Below are 17,678 nucleotides of genomic sequence, written 5' to 3' on the forward strand. Positions count from 1 at the left end.
ACTTTCAGTTTCCCTGCCGCAGCTCCACAGGGAAAACGAAGCATTAGGGCCCTTTTATACGGAACGAGCGGTCGGGTGTAGATGTGTAAAAGCACAGGAATGAGCAGCATTCGATGAATGGAGGCGGAGTGGGCCGGGGATCGTTCCCGCCTCATTCACAACGAACAGGCAGTCTTTCTTAACTGAATGACTGCCTGTTTACACGGCTCAATCAGAGGGAAGCAATCTGAATGATTTATCGGCCCGTATTAAAGGGCCCTTACACAGTTCTCATTGAAATCAATGGATTGTCTGTCTAAGAAGCATGCACACAGGCGGGTCGGATTCCGCATGCAGGAGCCCGCAGCAGAATTCAACCCTGTGCCCAGCTGGCATCTGCGTGTACCTGTATTGTCGTCTTTTCTGTACTGCGGATGGTCCACATTTTTTATTTTTTTAACTCCTGCTTTTCCTGTGAAATCCACAGCCTGTCTGCGATGTCAGTGGCGGACGGGCTGCGGGTCAGACAGCTTCCATTGACCTCAACGGAAGCCGTCTGTGTGGGAACCGCAGGAAAATGAAGCGATGGAGTCCATTAAAATGAGTGTTCTATACTAAACAATCCCCCATTCTTGAAGAGGCAAGGGGATAAGATTATGTCCCATCCGCTGTAAAGGTTACTAGTTAGCAAAATAGAGATTTGTCCGGCTCCTTGAATTAACCCTTGGTCTGTCCGGAGCATAGATCCTGTATAGAGCAGCAAGGAATGGCACCCTTCAGCTTCTACAGACATAAAACAGCACTTTAGAGCAAGATGACAAAATGCCAGACATTAGGACGTCTTGCCAAAGTGTGTTCTTCCTTACTGCCACCTTCAGACCTTTCTTTTATTGTCCCTAAAAGGACAAATAAAGCAACTTTGAAATGGGTTGTAATTTGAAACGTTTTTTTTTATTTCTTTATTTTTACAGCTCCTATACAGACCTATGTGTCTCCATGGTAACAGACTACAAACAAACGACAATCTGAAACTACAGTCATTCTCTCTTATCTGTCCATTACTTCTTGCTAACCTCCCAAACGTGTGAAAAAAGTAGGGGACAAGTGGAAGAAACTATAACTGCGGGATTAATTTGCAGCCAAACAACTCTAGTGGCAGCTTATCTCCCGGGAAACAAAAGGATCAAGCGCTGAAATTCAGCGTTCCCACTCCCTCTTTCTCCTAACTTCATCTGTTGGGAGGAATTGAGCCGCCCGCATACACATTAGAGAGTCATCTGGCCGTGCCATTATTAGTTAATTCGGACAATTGAACTCTAATGTGTGTAGGGGGGGGGGGGGGGGGCTTTAAAGGAGTTACAGACTATTGATAGCCTAACTTCTTTAGGCTATCAATAGTAAATTAGTGGGGGTCTGCCGCCTGGGATCCCAGCTCATACTGGTTCACCAGACCAGTGTGCTTGTGCACTGAGCTGATATCTGCAGGAAGTGGACAGCTCTGTTCCTACTGCAGTGGCTAGGCTTGGTATTACAGGAAAACTTCCACTGAAGTGAATGGAAACTTTGCCTCTAATACCAGGTCTGTCCTTTGCTGTGGTTACTGGAGCTGTCTGCTTCCTGTAGAAATCGCAAAGCACACCGAACTGGTGAACAGCTGAGCAGTGGGGAGGTCACATATAGCAGACCCTCACTGATTTGCTATTGATGGGCTATCGATGGTGTACAGCTTGAAGACTACATAAGGTTTGTTTATTGTCTATGGAGACACATTGTCCGCATAAGAGCTGTAGACACAATGGTAGGAGGGTTTTAATTTAAACCTATTGCAAAATCGCTTTATTTTTATATATTAATGGGATGGAGGCAGTGTGAAAAATTGGGTTGTGAAGGCAGATGTAGCAGTTAAATAACTTTACTTGCGGCTCTCTAGAGAGGGAGGGAGATAATGCGTAGTATAGGCGTTCATCTACAGCGCCTCAATGCCCGCCACCCTTCCTCTCTCCATTGTTAAATATATAAAATGATATTTGTGCCGGTCTGACCAGATAGGATGTCGGGGAAATCGTCAATGTAACCACTTTACACAATGGCTCAAAATCACATAGCAAAGCACAAGGAACATAAAAGCACAAATGGACTTCCTGTTGATGGTAATACATAATTCATGGTCTTCCTTGTGGATATCTGCTTATATATTTGAAGGCCTAGCTGTAGCATCGTTATATATCCTGTTAGTATTGTAGCATGAATGAAAAAAAATCAGACCAGTTGCCAACTTGGCCAGCAAAATCGCCCGTAAACCCATAGACGTGAATTAAGGACAACCCGAAAAGCTTGGTCCAGCTGCAGAGTGATTCCAGGGATCCCACAGCCCTGCTTAGATGCTGATGTCAATTCTGACAGCGGCATTGAAGTGCCCAATTGGTATTCAGGACGCCCAACTGGCCTCCCCACAATGGGATTGTAAGGTGCCGTCTAGGTGTCATGGCAACAGAGGGGCTTTCCGAAGATCCCAAGGGCTGCCATGTACTTCTACTTATGCTGGCAGAAATACCAAATACTGCAATATTAAAGTATTGCAGCATATCGTATAAGCGATCAAACTGTTGCAAGTTCAAGTCCTCTATGGGGATTTTGAAAAAAAAAGTTCTGTTATTCTATAAAATGAAGGCTACAGATTTGCAGCAGATTTGTCTGTCGCATAACATTGCATCACATGAGAAACCACCTTTTTATAGTGCAAGTCGTAAGATGCCATAACTTGTCTTATTGTGTCCCTAAAACCCTAAACTCTCATCACTTGCCCCAGCTCTTCAGTTGACGGCCCTGTGTTGCCCATGCACGGCATATAAGTATAGTAGAACGGCCTCCCTGTATATAGCATGTAAGAGGGCAGCGGTCATGTGGCTTACCCAGGTGACTGCACATTTGGCTTTCCCTTCCCTGTCCACTTCTGTGCCAGTAGTGAACAGTAGCTGAATGCGTCCAGCGCATGCATGATAGAGATGCGTGCGCTGGACACGTTCGACTCCTGTTTAGCACCTACACAGAAATGGATGCAGCAAGCGGAAGCCATCACATGGTTAAATCGCTTAACTGTTGACCTCTTATATTCTGTGGCTGCGGCCATCACCGCTCTCCGGTATTCGCCTTTCCTGCCCACAGGTGGTAGGAGCATTTAGCTGATTAGCTGGAATAAGGGTCTTCCTTATAACGTCCGAGGCTTATGTGATACAACAGTTATCGTAAAACTTGTAAAATGTCATACAAAAAGTGGCAAATCTTGTTAAAGGTGTATTCCAATTCTGCTAACTTGTACATCACATTGTTGACTCATGTTCAGTCTGTGATCTATTAGTATACCCAAGTTTTTTCACATGTGCTGCTGCTTAGCCCGACCCCTCCCATTCTATATGTGCTTTATTTTTCTAGCCCAGATGTAGGACTTTGCATTTTTCCCTGTTAAATACCATTCTGTTAGTCTCCGCCCACTGTGCAAGCTTTTCTGGATCTTTTTGAATACCCTCTCTTCCCTAGTATTAGCTATCCCTCCTAGCTTTCTGTCAATGGCAATTTTGATCAGTTTCCCCTCAATTTCCTCCTCCTAGATCGTTTATAAAAATGTTGAACAACACTGGGCCTAGGACAGAGCCTTGTGGTACCCCACTTGATGCATTCTTCCACTTGGATGTGCAACATCTTTGAGTACGATCACTCAGCAAGTTGTGAATCCACCTAACAGTTGCCTTGTCAATCCCATATTTGGTCATTTTTCCAATAATGATGGTATGAGATACTTTGTCAAATTCTATAATAAATCTACTGTATTTCCCTGATCGACCTAGTTGATGATTCTATCATAGAAGGAAATTAGATTCGTCTGGTATGACTTGTTTGTTACAAACCCATGCTGGCTCTGGTTAATTACTCCATTTTCATCCAAGTACTTGTATACATGCTGTTTAATTATTTGTTCAATGATCTTTCCCGGTATAGAAGTCAGGCTCACAGGTCTGTAGTTTCCTGGATCCACCTTCTTGCCTTTTTTGAAGATAGGGACAACATTTTCCCTTCTCCAATCTTCTGGGACTTCTCCTGTTCTCCAGGAATTTTCAAAGATTATGGCGAGTGGTTCAGCAATTACCTCCGCTGCTTCCTTTAGTATCCTAGGATGTAATTCATCTGGACCTCGAGAATCTTTTTATTTTTTTTTATCAATTCCAAAGTCTATAGGAACCTGTAGACTACTCATTAACTTCTATGAGAGAGTGTTGTGAACATGCTCTTTGTGCAGGGAGAGGGGGGAGAGCTATGACCATCAATACTTGGTGGATCCTGTATTCTCTCTATATGGATGTTTGTATTGTATGTGATTACATTCTTGCCTGTAATGATAATGAAATGACTGCTGAAGAGTGATCTCAACGGAACAGGAAATGTCAGACTATTACACTCGGTGGAGAAAATAGCAAGATTTTAGGATATTTTTTTTTTTTACATATACTGTAGACCGTAACAAGTAAAAAAAAGTTAAATCACCAAAAATTCTTTAAAAAAATGTTTAGCATTTAAAAACTTGATTTAAAGGGGTTTACCAATATAGATCATGGTATGACAGGTCAGGGGATTTGAGCTTAACTGCAGCCAAACTTGGGTTTAAGCAAGTGTAATTTTTTTATTTTCATTGTATTGATCCTCCTGATGTTGTCTTCCCTTGTTTATGCTATGCAGAGCGACGCTCATCAGTTTCGCCACCTGGCTGCAATTTTACGCCATATTTTACTTTCCCGGGGTCCATCTGAAGACAAAACAGAGGAGCTACACAGGTCAGTGTAACTATGTATCTGTGACTGTATGGAAATTAGGGAGATAGTTGGGGGGGTACTAATCGTGAATGCCCCGGACTCGTACACCACGGGGGTATTTATGCACCATAGAAATGCCACACATTTTTTTACGCTAATGCCACGGGGTATGACAAATTTACTATAATTTACACTAAGTTCAGTAAGCTCCCCCTAAAGCCAACTAACATTTTATTACTGACCTCCATAATGGGCTTCAAACCTGCGCATGCATCTTTTTAAGGCCTTGGCTGGACTGATTACTGACAGCCAGGCTCCTGCTTAAACAACCAGGAATGGAAAAACCTCAGATCCTGGCAGTTTAACCCCTCACATGCCAATATCAATAGCAACTGCAGCATGTAAGCAGATGTTGGGGAGGTTTTTTCTGTCACCTATCTGCACCCCTGCAGTGTGATTGCAAGTTACCAATGGGCTCCCAGGGCAGGCGGAAGCCTGACAAAGGCCTCCATGTTTACCATGTAACTCAGCCTATTAAGCCTTTCCTCCCGCAGAGTCTAATAGGCTGCTGTCTTAGGCTTAGCAGAATGCACTGTACTATCCCAGTGATTAAACGATCACCTCTTCAAATCCTCTTCAGGTACTAAAAAAAGTGTCAAAAGAAAGTTTAATAAAAGTTTGACAGAAAAAAAATCCAGTTAAAAAAAAAAAAAGGATCTTTCACAACAAAAACCTGTTTACGGACGGCTGCACGCAGGTGGATTTGAATAGCGGAATCCGTGGTCGGCAACCGCACGGAGGATCCGCAGCAAATGGCATGCGTTGATGGGATGTTAAAATCACTTTTTCCTTCACAGTCGCCGAAAAGAATTGTGATTTCCACCAGCAGAGGAGAAATCACAGCATACTCTATTTTGCTGCGGACGGCCTCAACTGAAGTTACTGGTGGCTGTCCGACCTGCAGCCGCAATTGTCATTGGACAGAGCTGGATACTGCTGCGGACTCCCACATGTGGAATCCAGATAGTTTGTGTGCAGGCGGCCTTAAATGGATAAACTACCAAAAAAAAATGTAAAAAAAAAAGCAACACATAATAGGTATTGCCACGTCCGTAGCTGCATGGGCAATGAAAATATTTTACTAAAATCTCAAATGGTGAACGTTGTACTACTAAATAGTAGTAGCAGAATTGCTTTTATTCTTTTGTTCCCCTCCCAAAAAAACAGAATAAAAAGCAATTGAAAAGTCATAGGTACTTTTTGAAATGGTATCAATAAAAACTAAAACTCGCCTTGCAAAAAAACAAGACCTCATGCAACTCTGTTGCTAGGAAAGTAAAAATGTTCTGGGTTTTAGGCCTCATGTCCACAGGCCCACACGATTTCCGTGCAGGAAAACCGCAGAAAATGGAGCATGCTGCGTTTTTTCCCGCATGTACAGTCTGCTCGCCGGGGGGAAAAATGACATCCACAGGTATTTAAATGCCTGTGAATGCCCAATGATTGTCTATGGGCATATTGAACTGCGGATCATCCGCGCGGGAGAAAACGAAACCCTAAAAACAATGGCGGAACTTCTGAACGTTCTTGCCATGACAGCACCTGCTCGGGATTTCATCAGGGGGTGGAGAATTAGTGTGCCCGTCCATCAAAACCGGGGGAGCCTGGCTCGGCTGTGTGAAGAAATTCTGATCCTTTCTTTGCAATTTTAATGCAGCGTAGATAACCATATACCGCCATATGGCAACCTCCGTCCCAGCACTGTTACTGTTATAGTAATAACATATATAGTAGTGTTATAGCTTACACTGCTGACGGGTCCCTTTAAACAAATACCCAGCTTAACACATTTGACCGAAAAATGACCCACTGATAACGGGTGAAGCCCGGGAATAGGATGGTCATGTAAGAAGCGTTATTACCACATCCTACTAGACGTCCGCTAATCGGATCTTCTCTTTAACTGCAGAGAGCTGGGAAGCTACATAAGTGCCCATCTGATGTGACCTCTGCTAAAGCAGCCAGCATTTATCTTCTGACCAGTTTTCAAAATACCGCAGCTCTTTTCCTGTCATTATCATCAACTGCGCCGTGCCCCGCCGTCTCTTACTGACTCTGCCGTCACGCACGAGGCCACTTGAGTGCGTCAGCAGATTTTTCACTGTCTGGTTAACCATAGTGCATTTTAATCTCGCTTTTCTGTGCGTCGAGGTAAGTCAACCACGCGGTATATTACGACATCGCCCCACCTGCTCGTTGCACACAGCAAATACATTTTACACGTGCTGTTTTGTTTGCTTAGACGGATCTTTTGTGGTCATGAAGTGCAAATTGGCAGCTAAAATCTGCCCTGAAGTATAGTACATATCTGCGGCTATTAAACCCCCAGTCACATGTAAGAGAGGTTTCCTCAGCAGGTTGTGAGGGCAATGTAAATGGTGAAATCCACTTCAAGTTTGGTGTAAACTTTCTAGGATACGTTCACACGTAGCGGATTTGCTGCTGATGTTCCATAGCTAAAACAAAAATCTGCACCATTTGGTTCGGATTTTGATGTGGGTCTACAGCGGATTCTGCAACGCAATCCATAGCAAATGCCGCAGATTTTGACATGGATTCTGGTGCGGATTTTTATCTGCTGCATGTGAACGCACCCTGCCATGACTACTACTTCTCAGTATCGCTCCCCATAGTAATAGTTCCTCTACTAAATGAATGCCTTCTCTGTGACCCCTCTTGGTTATAGTGCTCCCCTTCATGACCCCATTTGGTAATGGTGCCCGCTGTGGCCATCATTTTTTAAATTGTGACCATCATTACTAACATAGGGCTCTCATTAAGGCCTCGTTCAGACGAGCGTGTTAATGTGCGTACATACGTCCGCACAAAACTGTGCGTTTATTAGAACCGTCGGTTTCCTATGTTGTGATCACATGTCGGTGTTTTACAGGCGTGCAAACGCACGTACCTGCAAAACATAGGACATGCGTGCACAATAGGTCTGTGCTGCGCGTCAGTATTCCCTGTGGGGAGTCCCCTTGTCACTGAACACTGTGACAGCACTGTCAGTGTTCAGAGACAAGGGAACTCGCCGCCGGGAGTAAAGAATCCCCTGCCACAGCTTTCAGAGCTGTGGCAGAGGATCACAAAGCTCTCCCATTGACTGTCGGCAGCCCCATTGAAAGGAATAGCATGCCGCCACCCCTGCAGTGATTTGACTTCAATGGGGCCACCGGCAGCAGCGGCAGTCCCATTGAGAGCAATGCTGCATGGAGCTTCGTTCACGCGTGTTTTAGCACATGCATGGACGCGCAGTTTGTGCATGCCTACTCGCGTGCAAATGCATGCTCGTGTGAACAAGGCATAAGTAAAATAGCACCCTCCATGGTCCTTATTAGTAAAATAGTGGTCCCTGTTAGTACAATAGTATCTTGCCTTTCCCTCCCCACAAACCTCCTGCCACCTCAGCTTTCACACGCCGATCTCTTACTCATGGTAGTATGGAGCCCGTCGGAGATCCAGGATGATGAGCGTTGTATGCAGAGGATATTCTGACTCCTCTGTCTCCTTGTACGTAATATGCCCTAGAGTAGGACATCGGGAAGAGTCAGGATTTCCCCTGCATACAGCGCCTGCCATAGTCTCCGTACTATTGTGAGTCATTCCCTGGCGCCACAGCCGCACTGGGGGCAGGCCACAATAAAGCCCCTGCAGAGCTCGCTGCAGTTGGTGACTCTAAAGTCTTGTCGCCAGCTTCAAATTGGTGGCCATTTTGGTTAAAACTTCAGTGCTGCAGTACATTGTACATTTAACGTCTTCCTATAAGCCCTGCTAATAGTAAAAATTCTTGTCAGGCCTGGAACGCCTCAAGAAACAAACAAAAAATAAATCAAGTGCCACTTCTGCAAAAACGCATATTTCCATCCCTGCTCCCCTCATCTGATTGGCTGGTATGCGCAGTAGACCTCCAGAATGTGACTCCCTTTCCTCATCTTGAGGCTGAGATATTTTACTTCCAGTATCACATCTATCTCATGATTCATTAGCTGAGTCCATACCATTTTTGCCCACTAAGAGGGCAGTTTATTATCGTTAGCTTTTACAGTTCATACAGTCAGGAGAATGAGCTGTGATCTCCTCTATTATAACTGTGTGACAGGGATCATCATCATCATCAGTAAGACTTAATTTCCCACAGGCGAGTAGGATATCCGGTCGGGAAACTCAGCCTGAAATCACCGTGTGTGTGTGTGTGTGTGTGTGTGTGTGTGTGTTCCCATCCAGATCTGTTTAACTAAGCCTGATGAAGGACCCCGAGAGGTCCGAAAGCTCTCAATAGCAACATGTATGTTTGTTAGCCATTAAAAGGTATCATATCCACAAGATCACGTGGTTTCTCTTACTGAGAACAATCCCATGTAACTAACTGATATAACACTATCCCGCTTATATATACTGGGGGCTAGATACATAGTGAAGGAATTACAAATAATCAGCAGAGCGACTTGTGAATCAGACCCCACATACCTCGCTGTACGTGTCAGTCGGCCATTCAGTGCCGCATCCTATTTATATTCAGCAATGTGGAGCATCCTGTGGTATAAACTCCCCTCCATTCCCACACGGAGGTGAAGCCCCTGCATGGCAGGAGGAGGCGGAGGGGCACGTCCAAGTGATTAATGACTACTGGCCAGAGAAAAGAGAAGTAATGTTATTATATACATGCGGCCTGAGGAATGTCGGTGCTATTGTGCTGACAGCCCACGTCACTGCTACCGGGGACATTATATACACTGGTGGGACCTGACAAGCATCACTGCGTGCCCCACCAAGATAACAGGGATTCAGGCACAGCCATGCAGAAAATGGCATTTTGTCAGTGACTGGGAAGAGTTTGGGTTTGAGCTTATTAGGAAAGCCAAGATGGAGGAGAGTGAGCATGGGGCTGCTGGGATAAACGGTGACATGCTGAGGCCGGTTAAAGATGGCGGAACTACGTATACTGCTGGTGTTGGAAATATATGTGCCATTTCTGTCAGTATGTTGTGATACCCCTCTCATCCAAGTAGTGGCAGTGCTAGATCATGTCTTATCACCGTCGTCCCCCTTAATCTGAATGTCTGGATCTTAAGACCCTCAGCAAACTTGGACCATTCAGCTGTGCATTACACGATCTGTCTCATGCTTCGGCCTATAATTTGTTAGTTATGGATTTTTTAATTTCTTAACTTATTTCCCCAGCAATACAGTCAATCTGTTGAGCAACGTCCCCGTTTCTTGCCTGGATGTCCTCATAAGCCCTTCAAGCAAAGAAATGTCTGCGAATAACAATGAAGCAGATATGGAGGCCATCCAGCTCATTCTGGATTTCATGGAGAAGAGAATTGACAAGGTATCATCACTACGGGGGTCTGTTGAAACGACACTTTTCATTAGTCATTAGGCAATCGCTTAAGGCCCATTTAGACACAACGATTCTCGCTCAAAATTCGCTTAAAGCCATCTTTTGAGCGATAACCGTTAGGTCTAAAGGCACGGACATTGTGCAGTTTTCAAGCACGAGTCGTTCATCATTCAATTCGAGTTTTCTTGAATTGAGCGATGAACTCCTATCAGCGGTGTGGGCTGTTATCACACTCGGCAGCGCTGATAAGATTCTTTCAGCCCATGTCCCGCTGGTAGTTCACAGCGGGACGCGAGCTGTAATCGCGGAGAACAATACAGCTGTTTGCTTATGCAGAACAGCTGTATTGTTCGCCAAGCGATAATGGCAATATCCCCCTCCGCCTGCATAGCTCTTAAGTAGGTACTTAGCTACTATAGACTATGCAAAGATGATTGCTCAAAATTGTCACTCAGACTATCGTTTGAGCAATCATCTGTCAGTGTAAATGGGGTTTTTCAGAGCCGTTCCCTAAACTAATTTTACATATTAACATTGCTCATTGGAAAAGGGATCTATGTGAAATTGGGCATTTTTATTCTTGCGCTCTGCTTTTACTCCTGATTGCTTGTAATAGGCCACCTATTATGGCAGTCTGCAGTTCGTCCAATGGTCTAACTACAAATTGCTGAAAATGTATCTACTTCTGTAGTCGGAGGGTGAAGGATGGAGCTGATGACTTGAAATCTTACAACTGTGTGGTCAGCGACTTCAGGCCTCCTTCATATGGCCGTCATTACCAAAGGGTGCTTTTAGATGGGGTGACCTGTTGGGCGCAGATGCTTACGGGTTGTCCCAATGATGATGGTTTCTGTGCTATTACACAGGACTGGTCATCGCTTGCGAATGGAGGTGGAGCAGCTCGGGGCTTGTTCCCGTCTGCCTCCATTTACAGTAGACGGGCAGTCGCTCATAGATGGATGACAGCCTGTCTACATGAGCCGTTGCGTCATTCAGGTTTTTCTGCAGCATAGACTGGACAAACGGATTTCTCGTTGCGTGGATTTACACTGAATGATATATCGGCCTGTAAGAGAGCCCGAACTGCTGAAACGTTTAGTTCCACTCTAGAATTACCCTATAAACACTATGTAACACCTGAAATATATTTCCGATTTCTGAACAATGCAGGAAAATTACTACATTAACATTATTATTATTTTTTTTTTACTATATGATTTTTAATTTTCACTTTTATATTAGTCTTTAATGTATACGAAGGGCACTAAGTGATGTAGTAACCAATTTACGTAATAGAGATGAGCGAACGTACTCGGTAAGGCCGATTTCGCAATCGAACACCGCGATTTTCGAGTACTTCACTACTCAGGTGAAAAGTACTCGGGGGCGCTGTGGGTGAGCGGGGGGTTGCAGAGGGGAGTGGGGGGAGAGGGAGAGAGAGAGGGCTCCCCCCTATCCGCGCTGCTACCCTCCGCTCCGCCCCGCCCCACAGCGCCCCCGAGTACTTTTCACCCGAGTAGTGAAGTACTCGAAAATCGCGGTGCTCGATTGCGAAATCGGCCTTACCGAGTACGTTCTCTCATCTCTAGTAATAAATTAATGATAGGGTATGTTCACATGTACCAAAATTGGTGCAGATTTTCTGCTGCTGCTGCAGACCTGGATTTTGATGTTTATCTGCAACAGACGTCTTCCCTGCATTTGAAAGGATGAAATCCGCTGTGGATCTGTGTCAAAAAACGCACCAAATAGTGAGAAATTTTAGTGCAGATTCGCACCAAAATCTACACCGTAAAATAGGCTGCAGATTTTGGTGTGGGCATAGCTTTGAAAATGTAATTTTATTTCTAGATAGTGTTAATTAACTCTACATTATACAATCACCTATACTAATTACATGGTGATGGGGATTGTAATAGAAGGCATTAATGGGGTTCTCCTCCAATCTCTCACATGGACAGGAAACAGGAGGAGAGAGAAGCTGTTAGGTGGGGTTCACACGAGGCGGATTTGTCATGGACCCTCCACACAGAAATTCCGTGGGATTCACAGTAGCGGCAAAGTTAGGTGAGATTTTGAAAATCTCATCCACATGCTGCGGAAATATCTCGGCCAAAATCCGTGTGAAAATTGACATGCGATGTGGAATCTTAATTCCGCAGTATGTCAATTTTATCGCTGTTTCCACTGCGGAATTCACCTCTCCTCAATGAGGGAGTGAATCCCGTACAGGAATATGCGATAAAACCCGTTTCAAAAAAGTTTACAGGCATTCCACGGCTAATCTGCCACAGAATGCCCGACGCGGACATTTCCCTGCAAATCAGCTCCCGTGTGGACCCACCCTTACAGCCCTGAAATGCCCGAAAAGTTTGTTGCTACAACAAACTTTTCTAGGCAGTGCTTTGAGTGGCTTGTAACTGCGATGTGTCATCGGGGACCTGAACCAATCTGGTCCTAATGACGGCACCTGAACCAGAGGTGGTCAGTAACCCCCTGTTTCAGGTGCTTCAGCCACTCTGGAACTTGTGATCGCCCGCAGAGAACAGGACATAGATTTCCGTGGCTGCTGCACAGAGTTCAGGCAGTAGCGAGGTGAATTTAAAATTGTTGGTGACAAAGGGGTTAAAGTAGCGTGCATATCGTGGAGCCATCCTGCTGTTTGTTCTGATGTGTAACTGATGATTTAGTTCTTGTTTGGAGCCGGGGATCCTGTGTGTCTGGCTGCAGTTTATCATTTTATTGCTTGTCTTAAGTTAATTTACTACTTTCCTGTTTATATCGCAGTCTGCTTAACATCAGGCATCATCTCTTTCTTTCCACCTTATCTCAGGGATGCAGCTACAGAGAAGGCCTCACTCCTGTCCTTAGTTTACTCACAGAATGTTGCCGAGCGCACAGACCCATCCGAAAGTACATCAAAGCGGAGGTAAAGCTATGTGTATGCAATGGCTAAACTGTGTCATCGAAATTCAGGAAACTTCTATTCTAGGACAGACGCCATCGGGCTGTCATCTGTGATGCCCTGTTCTGCTAAAAGTCAAAAGCCAGCTTGCCCTGAATTTTGTCCCCCCCCCCCCCCTTTTCCCACCATCACCACCACCAACCCATTCCCCACCATGCCTCCAACCTTGCCAACCTCCTCAATGTCTATTGCTTAGGCACCAATCCAAACATATTTGACTGCTGAGAAATCTTAGATGGTATGCCGCACAGTCATTACCATATGTAATCAGTGGGGCATTGGATGAGAAATTTCAAATTTGACCGTTTCTTATTCTTTCACTTTTTTTCCGGTAGGTTCTCCCACCGCTGAGGGACGTCTCCAACCGACCAGAAGTGGGGACTACTGTAAGGAACAAATTGGTGCGATTGATGACCAATGTGGATTTAGGGGTCAAGCAAATTGCTGCCGAATTTCTATTTGTTCTGTGCAAAGAGAGAGGTAATTGGCCAATACTGATCTGATTGTTTGCTCGGTATTTAATACGCACTTCTTCCTTTCACAGAAAGCTTTGATCACTGCCACTTTGAAGGCCCTAATACACCAACAACTGTCAGATGAACGATTGTTCTTCTGACAGCTGTTTCCACCAGCCCCTCATGCACATGAACATTTAGCTTGGTGAGCTTTTGTGTGTTTAAGGAGGTAAGCTGTAATCAGACAGCTATGGCAGCGGCTTATCTCTCAGGGGAAGAAAATGATCAGGCATTGAAACTCAAGTTCTCCGATCCTTCATTTCCCCGACCTCATCTGTCGGGTTGGAAGTCGAGCATTCTCCATACACATTAGAGAGTTCTTTGGCCCCACTGTTATCAACGTGTTCAGTGAGCTAAACTGTAATGTGTACGGTGGTCTTAGAGGTGCCAATGCACATTACACTAAAATTAATGAAAATAGGTGCTTTCAACCAAACTCTGTAATGAACAGTCAATTGAGCTGACCAATGACAAACTGTTATCATCTGGAAAGAAGTTGGCTGAATTTGAGATTTTCAGCTGATAGTTCACAAACTATCTTTCATCGGTCACCCAATATTATTGAACATGGTTGGCCAGTTTGAACAATTGTGATGGCCAATATGGACCAAAATGTGACATCATATGCAAGGCAGACAAGAAAGATATATGTCCATCCAGTTCAGACCATAATCCCCCAATATTGATCCAGAGAGGAAGGCAAAAAACCCAATAAGGTAGAAGCCAATGTTCCCCATTTAAGGGTAAAACAAAATCCTTCGTCAGTCTAATCTGGCAATCAAAATAATCCCCGGATCACTGACCCTTCTGGTGTAATCAGTGACTATAACATATAATGCATCTCTGAAAAAAGGCGTCCAGGCCCCTCTTGTACTCTTTTATCGAGTTCGCCATCACCACGTCCTCAGGCAGAGCGTTCCACAGTCTCACTGCTCTTACAGTAAAGAACCCCCTTCTATGTTGGTGAAGAAACCTTCTTTCCTCTAGTCATAGAGGTTTAGGTTTAAATACCGATCGTTCAGTCGTTCTCATTCACTTCTACAGCGAATGTGAACGACTTATCGTTTGAACCAGTGAACCATGTATCCACCTGTATAGCCAGGCTGCCCGAGCGAACTCTGACATGGTACACTAGGTCAAACGATAAATCATTTGTTGTAAGCGGACCCTTAGAAAGGATTATTTGTCTCGTTTTGGGTGGAGTATGTATTTCTGCTGACTTGTTGTTGTTCTCCTGGCAGTGGATAACCTTCTGAAATACACGGGCTATGGAAATGCTGCTGGGCTTCTTGCTGCTAGAGGCCTCCTAGCCGGTGGGAGAGGTGATCGCTGGTATTCCGATGATGAGGACACAGACACTGAAGAATACATCAAGGCGAAACCAAAGTAAGAAGATCTGTCTAAATCCATAGAGGCTTGGTTGTGATGGCATATGAAGCTTTTGTTTTTGACTCTCTGTTGTGTAAAGTACCTTGGTGTTGGTATTACTGGAAATAACGACAGGGGCGTACCATAGATAGTTTATAGATAAAGTTACTAGCTTAAGGATAATCGCCACCCTATCATAAATTGTACAGATTGTCAACTTTCAGCTGTCAAAAGGGTTTAGAATAAACAGTTCTATGTAGGCATGTCAACAAGGGAGTAACATTGTGTACTTATTTTTCACTTCTTGGGGATCGGCAGGTTTAGGTCGCTGGTGAGGAAATTATTTTACTTCTCAGAAACCTACAAATGCCAAAGAACCCGCCGCTGAATCCTTGTTCTCCAGTAGTGGCACAGTGTTTGGGATCTAGGGCAGAATTTGGGAAGGAACATAGGGAGAGTAAATACCGTATGGACAACTTTGAGAACGCCATAACTACATGGAGCACCTTCAGACGGGCACACTTTGACTGCTCCCTGCTTAAATGGGAATGACCGAGGACCAAACAAATTCTTGTTCAATCGGCGGTCACGTTTACACGGAACGATTATCATTCAAATTTGCACAATCCAACAAAAAAAATTTTAAAAAATTTTTTTTTCTTTGAACGATGATCGTTCCGTGTAAAAGAGCTGTATGATCGGTTGGGGTCCGGCCGCTGGGACCCCACCAATATTGAGAATGGGTGCCAAAAGTTCCCACGTGAACGGAGAGGAGGTTGCGTGTGCACCTTGTCGCTCTGTTCATCTCTGTATGTTTATTGGAAATTGGTGAGTACAAGCATTCAGAAATCACCAGTGCTTATGCAACGTCTGTTCCACGCACGCAGGGGCGTTCAGGACCCCTGGTCTCTGGATTGGTAGCGGTCAGTCCCTCACGGATCCTAAAATTATCTCCTATTCTGTGGGTAGGGAATAACTTGGCACAACCCTCTTTAACTATAGAGATGCTATTTACGCCGCTAACGAGCAGAGCAGCTCTGCAGTGTCATAGTGGTGGGCTTGTCGAGGATAGAGATGTAGAGCCGCTTGCAATACCACACACAGCCTATCGACAAGGGTGGAGCTGTTTCAGATCATATACTGTATATATCTATGGATATTGACAGCATAGGAGTTCCAGTGGAGTACAAGCCATACTACCACCACAACGTGGGGTATTTGCTAACTGCCATGACTGCTCCTCTTCATTCCGTGCCCATGCTCACTAGTGCTTTCTATGCAGCTCTGTGGGTCTCGCCAAGGTGACTGATTACCTTCAGGTCATATTCACATAGCTGAGTGTGAGTTGTTTCCGAGATTCTTCTCTCCGCGTCTGATATAACTTGCACTAAAATAGCCCATGTGGATACAGCCTCAATGTTAGTTTTAGTCTGTGGAATTGTGAAGCATAATAATGTCCATTTTTGTCTTTCAGCATTAATTTAATAACTGGTCATGTGGAAGAACCAATGCCAAACCCTATGGATGAGATGACGGAGGAGCAGAAGGAATATGAGGCAATGAAACTCGTCAACATGTTCGACAAACTGTCCAGGTACGGAGGACACAAGGGGCTTGAGTTATACAGTGCAGCCGCTAAGAAGGCACTAAGAAGGAAGTCCTATAAATCAATGGCCGATCACTAGGCTCTAACATCACTTTATGGTGGATGGGGTTTTGACCTCTAAGACCCCCGTGTTTCTAAGAATGAAGGGGTCTCAGTTCTGATTAGGCCGTATTTACATTTAGACAGAATTTGCACTCTTAAACATGCAATTTTACCCATGATGATGATGTTTGCAAGAAAATGTCATCGCATTGCAGGACGTGATAAACGTTCTCTCCCATAAGTGTAAACACACAGAAAAAAATGGGTCATTTTCTCATGCAAGGTCCATCCTTATGACAATCGGACTGAAGTCGCGCCAGGAAATCGCCCGTGTAAATACGGCCTTACTACTACTACCCTGTTTCCCTGAAAATAAGACCTACCCTGAAATTAAGCCCTGTCCTGTTTTGGGGGGGATTTTTGGGGAGGCTTGAAACTATAAGCCCTAGCTGTATTACGTAAAAGGAAAAAAAATACATTACCTAACAGGCTCGGTACAGGTCCCACCCGCTGCGCTTCGGAGCTCCAATGTGCTTCTCGGCCGCTCACAGAAGATGATCTGTGGCTACAGAATTCATAAATCCCGCCTCCAGGAAGCGATAGCTCTGTTTGGCTGAGCAGCGCACGAGAACCAATCAATGCAGTGCTTGATGAACCAATGTGATGGCTGTAATTGGTTCATCTAACGCTGCATTGTTTGGCTGAGCAGCAGTTGAAGAACCAATCACAGCCATCTCGTTGTTTTATAAATTGGCCAATTAATTCCGTAGCTCAGCCAATTCATAAATCTTAACCAATCACAGCCATTGCATTGGTTCATCGAAGACTGCACTGATTGGCTGAGCAGTGCTCAAGAACCAATCAGAGCCATCGCTTCCTAGTGGCGGGATTTATTGAATCCTGGTACCAGGAGGTGATCTTCTGTGGGCAGCCAAGGACTGCAAGAAGCGCGCCAGAGCTCCGAAGAGCAGCGGGAGGGACCTGGACCGAGCCT

General features: G+C 44.8%; 1 protein-coding gene across 1 annotated transcript in view; it reads left to right on the plus strand.

Moving 5' to 3' along the window:
- Positions 1-17,678, plus strand: part of RIC8B (RIC8 guanine nucleotide exchange factor B) — a 55,048-nt gene that overhangs the window by 30,266 nt on the left and 7,104 nt on the right. The window contains exons 4-9 of the mRNA XM_066590493.1: positions 4,711-4,805; positions 10,026-10,176; positions 13,022-13,117; positions 13,489-13,633; positions 14,910-15,054; positions 16,511-16,630. Of these exons, the coding sequence (XP_066446590.1) occupies positions 4,711-4,805; positions 10,026-10,176; positions 13,022-13,117; positions 13,489-13,633; positions 14,910-15,054; positions 16,511-16,630 (752 nt within the window). The remainder of the gene's footprint in view (positions 1-4,710; positions 4,806-10,025; positions 10,177-13,021; positions 13,118-13,488; positions 13,634-14,909; positions 15,055-16,510; positions 16,631-17,678) is intronic.

Source organism: Eleutherodactylus coqui, chromosome 2 (genome assembly GCF_035609145.1).
Source record: "Eleutherodactylus coqui strain aEleCoq1 chromosome 2, aEleCoq1.hap1, whole genome shotgun sequence".
NCBI lineage: Eukaryota > Metazoa > Chordata > Amphibia > Anura > Eleutherodactylidae > Eleutherodactylus > Eleutherodactylus coqui.